The following is a 5,013-nucleotide window of genomic DNA, read 5'->3' as shown; positions in this document are numbered from 1 at the left end:
TCCCTTCCAGCCCTAATGTCTATGAAATCTATTAAATGTTCAGTAGCATTAAACTACAGTCAAATCAGCCAGTGGCAAGTTGAGAACAGAAGTTTTCATTACACAAAACAGACTTATTTCTAAATTGTAAGAAAACAGCACCTGGAGGTTCCCACTTCTTCCTAACATCATCTCCAAATGCTACTGAAAGGAGTTATTGCAGCATGTGTAAAGTTGACAATGTTGCTACTTTTTTTCTTAAAAATAATCCATTGCATTTAATCTTATTAAACAATCCTTGACACTGGGTTTTTGAAGAGGACTGGATTTTTGCCTTTGAGATTTCTATTTTTTTCTTCTAGAAACTGTGTCATTCTTCAGAATGTGAAGAGCTATCATTTCCAATGTATTTTTAGTGTAACCTGTAGTTGTAAAAACTCCCACTCTGAGTCTGGCACAGATTGACAGGAAACAACTTTTCCTGTAATGTAAACAAAAATGTGCTGGCTGTGGCTGCATCTTCATGACATCAGAGTTCTGAAGCCAAAACACTTTTATATATATATAGATATATCTATATATATCTATATATATATATAAATGTCTCATTAATCATATATATATGTCTCATTAATCAATATTTTTGCAATGCAATTCAAATTTACACCCTAAATAATCAAGTGCTATGAAAAAAATCAGTCCACTGTTAACATCGTTATTTGAAATACAGTTAATATTTTATACAAACATTGGTTATCTGCCAGGACATTTCATGATTAATTAATCTGATTCACTTGACTTTATTCTGAAGTATACTTATTTTAGATTTTTTTTCTCCCCCCACTTTAATCCCTCTTTTTCCCAATACTCCACAATTTTCACTGACAATGGAATGACTCAAAGGAGAGGAAAGGTCATGCAATATAAAAATTGATCCCACTATTAAATTCAAACAACAAACTGGTCAGTTCTGCTCACTGGGATATTGTTAAGACTTGGAGCTCAAAAAAGACTTGATAGACCATTTTAAACTTTCTTGCTTTTGCAGCTCCACTACCAACTGAACATTCAATAGTTTCTCTGAGCAGACAACCAATAGTAGTGGGCTGAAAGAACTATGCATTTCATGCATATCACATAACCCTAAAAATAATTCAGATGTTAAGACTTGGAAGTAAATTTCACCTGGAAGAGAGGGAGTTTCCAAGACTGGGAAAAAAAACCTAGAAGAACAAATGTATCCCTCCTGTCACTTTATCGCCCTCTGTGGGAGTTTCAGATATACACAGTGTGCAAATAGTGGCTGTGCAAATTGTGTAAAATATGGCCTGGCCCTTTATATTCATGAATGGTAGAGTATTTTTATTCCATTATGGATTTTGAGTTCATGAAGAAGATAAAAAACTATTCAAGAGGCTGTGAAAGAAAAACTCACCAACTTAAAAGCGTAAGACTGTAGAGCAAATACTCTTCTGGCTTAAGTCCTGCACTTAAATGCAGTGAAAAATAGGGAAACTAAATTGTTTTTTTTCTAATTTTTCTGATCTAGAAAATTCGTCCAGCTAAAATGGACATATACAAAGAGATCAAATATGTGTAACTGTAATTATGTTTGCAACAGTGGTGCTAGCCTTCTGTGGATATGTCAAGATTTTGCGGGACACTTTACTGTTTCAGGAGAAATCTGTGATATGATATCTTGATATAGTCTTTGCCTAACTTATTTATGTTACACCACATAATAAGGCCCACTGTTACCCTGAGATGAATGCTGCAATGCAAGCTGCAATTGGATTGGCTTGTGAAATTTTCACCGCCTCCTGTTCAGTTTTTGTGCTATAGTAGCACCCAAACTCTAATTTGATCAGAAGTACAGCAAGAAAGCAGAGGTGCGATTCTGTAAAAACAAATGGGTGAGGTGGTATATGAGGGCTAATGCACTAGCTGCAGTCACCTTGTGGTGACAATGAAATAATATAAACTGTGAGAGACACCCTCTAGCAGGTTGGACTGCTGCAAGAAAAGCTATTTTGCCTCTACACCCAGCTAGAATCATCAAGGGTAAAGGTATATAAAAAAGGGCAAAACATTAATTCACCATCCTCAAACTTCAAACAGAATTCAGTCTGAGCATGGTTTAGGTTTTAAAACTAGGTTTATATTGAATCAGTTCTTCTGTGCCTTTTGACACTCTAGCATGCATTTAATAGGCATCAGAGATAGAAGTATATAGATACTTATAACCAAAACCACGAAAAGCTAGGTTGTGACAGGCAGGCAAGTATAAAAAATGTAAGTCACAGTTGTGAACCTTCACTTGAAGTGAAGTAACTGCTCCCTCAGAGTGTCTCTGTGGGCAAACAGCTCCCCAGAAAAGGACTGACAGGAGAAGGTGGGACAGTTACTTCAGGTCTCTCCAGATTGGCTCTTGATACTGGAATTGATTGACTGCCCCTAAAGGGCAATGCCACCTGTGCAGTTGCTCCATGCACCAGACCACCAGGGTGAGCATCTCATGAAACTGCAGTTCTGTGGTCACCCCTGGAAAGCATGGTAGCTAAATCCCATATAATAGACCACATTATGGTTACAGCTTTTTATAAAAATATGTATATAGTTATGCTTCCAGTGCTGTATTGCCTCTTAGGGATTAATTTGTGGTTGAGTATAGTAAAAGAGAACTATAAAAAAACTTATTTTCTTTCCTGTGATAAAATACTCCTTTACAAAAAGAAGTTCTTTAGGTGTATATGGCTCAGATCTGTATGTTACATTCATTTTTATATTCAATTCTACTAAATAATATTGATGCTAAGTCAAAAATTCCAGGCCATATTTTGTCTGTGGAAACCCGCAGAAATCAGCTAGGTGAGACACAGCAGAACTTCACTCACAGTACTTCCTATCATTCTAATGGCCAAATCCTAAAGATCTTTACATCCAGGCACAACTTACAGTGAGCCTAATTCTGCTCCTGCTTAACCTGATGTAAAACAAATGTAAGTTCAGAGACTTACACCAATGCAAAAAAGTTGAGAAGAAAAGGGAGATAGGACCAAACTGCTACCTGTTGCATATTGACTTGGCTCCATGAATTTCAGTGGTGTTAAGTCAATTTATATCAGCCAAGGATCTGGCTCACTGACTAAAGTAAATATTTTGCCTGGATAAAGACCTGACCTCTTAAATTTTATATAAACCTTATGTAAATTATCCAACACACTTTCCATTGCAGATTGCATGTTAGTTCTAACCTAGTCTTGTTTATGTTACCAAATCATTTTTCATATGTTTCATTAAGTATGTTGTTCTTATAAACCTGTATAAATAGAAGAAACACTTTATCACATCAAACAAAATCTGTTGAAATGAACACTGTAATTTAAGTGACACTTAACATATAACAATTATTATATTTTTCCCACCCCGCCATGGTTCAGGAAAACAAGTCAGGTTGGTGTTTTACAATGTAAAAAATGTCAAGTCTAAAAGAAAACACATGACTAATGATACACAATTTAAAAAAGAAACTAATATTTTTCAATGGACATTATTTTAAGTAAGGCATGATTAACTTTACTTTAACTTCACGGAAGTTCTGGGCACAGAACAGAAACAAGAACTAAAACAGAGTATATAAGAAAATGAAACAATTTAAAGACTTCTAACTCAATCCCACAAGAGACAGTTCTGAAAGGTTTTTCTTTTAATTACAAATGGGAAAAAAAGATTTTTACCTTCACATGTGCCCTCCTCCATTCCAGTTGCCTGGTATATAGTAAAAGTTGAGAAGCAAACCTTTACTGTTGCCTTTGAGCACAACTTGTCATTACAGTGGTGAGTCAGAACACTAAATTCTATTTAACTGAAGTCAGTCCCACTTAAGTATATTGGTTTAAATTGGCTATTGCAGTCTTAAAATATGCACCTTATAGGTGAACTAAATAAGATATATATGTAGAGAGAGAGCACAAGTTCTTGTGAACTTGAGTTAATTTATAAGGTATGTATCTAGCCTGCATTCTGCCTGACCAGTCAAACATGGCTAACTACCTCTCTTAGACTTAAATACTCACTGCAGTCCTGTTATGAGCTAGATCCTTAGCTGGTGTGACTCAGTATAATAGCTTATACCAGCTATAAGTATGACCCATATATTTAATTTCTTTTTCTGCTGATGTCACGAAATTGATGCTTTGAGAAAACATAACAGGATATAGTAAAAACAGAAATAAGTCAAACAATCAAACTCCCAGAACAATTGTATTTGGTCATATGCAGAGTAAAGTTTGAGGTAACGTGTTTTCCTTGAGCACAATTTTACCCAACACCAAGCACAGGCCCTGGGAGAGGGCCAGATTCTGCCACTCTTATTCAATTGGACTAGCATCTTCCCCTTCAAGGCAGTCTCACTGATTCTGATGGGACTGTCCTTGGAGTAAGATGCTAACCAGTGGATGAATCTACACAAGACCCTTAACTGCGCATTAGCATAGTTTACTGAGAAGTAAGTGTGCATGTCTACATGTGAACACGCTTACTATGCAGTAAACTTCCCTAATCCCAAGTAAATAAACTACCTGCAAATGCAAGTAGCAAATTTACTCAAGATTCGTAATGGCCCAGTAGCTCTCCTATAGACACCTGACTGGGAGCAAAATCTGCTCCCAGTCAGCCGTCCACGAGGAGGCAGGAGATGGCTCCCTGTCCCTGGGAGCTTCCTACTGTCAGGGTGGGCTCTGCCACAGAAGCCCAGGCAGGGACCTCCAAGCCCCATTCTCCAAGATCACAATGGGGAGCAGGGCCTGGGAGATCATTATGTCCCAACCCCTGCTCTGCCATCACAATTGAGGAGCAGGGGGCTGGGAGACTTTTATCTCCCATCACCAGCTCCACAACCATGGAGATTCATCCACAAATGAATAGTTTAAAGGTATGACCAGGGTGCTGCAGCATTTCATAGATGTTAGACTGACCAGCAATTATTTACACTATTGCCACTGAAAGGGGATTAAGCTACAAGGAGTGACATGA

General features: G+C 37.2%; 1 protein-coding gene across 1 annotated transcript in view; it reads right to left on the bottom strand.

The window, feature by feature from the left end:
* Positions 1-3,959, bottom strand: part of LOC109292034 (hyaluronidase-4-like) — a 43,054-nt gene extending 39,095 nt beyond the window's left edge. Inside the window, exon 1 of the mRNA XM_019509281.1 lies at positions 3,717-3,959. Coding sequence (XP_019364826.1) covers positions 3,717-3,738 — 22 coding nt within the window. The 5' untranslated portion in view covers positions 3,739-3,959. The remainder of the gene's footprint in view (positions 1-3,716) is intronic.
* Positions 3,960-5,013: the final 1,054 nt, after the last annotated feature.

This window comes from Gavialis gangeticus, unplaced genomic scaffold (assembly GCF_001723915.1).
Source record: "Gavialis gangeticus isolate Ggan-Ray unplaced genomic scaffold, GavGan_comp1, whole genome shotgun sequence".
NCBI lineage: Eukaryota > Metazoa > Chordata > Crocodylia > Gavialidae > Gavialis > Gavialis gangeticus.
Note: the sequence above shows the minus strand (reverse complement) of the source record. Positions and strands in the feature narration are given on the sequence as shown.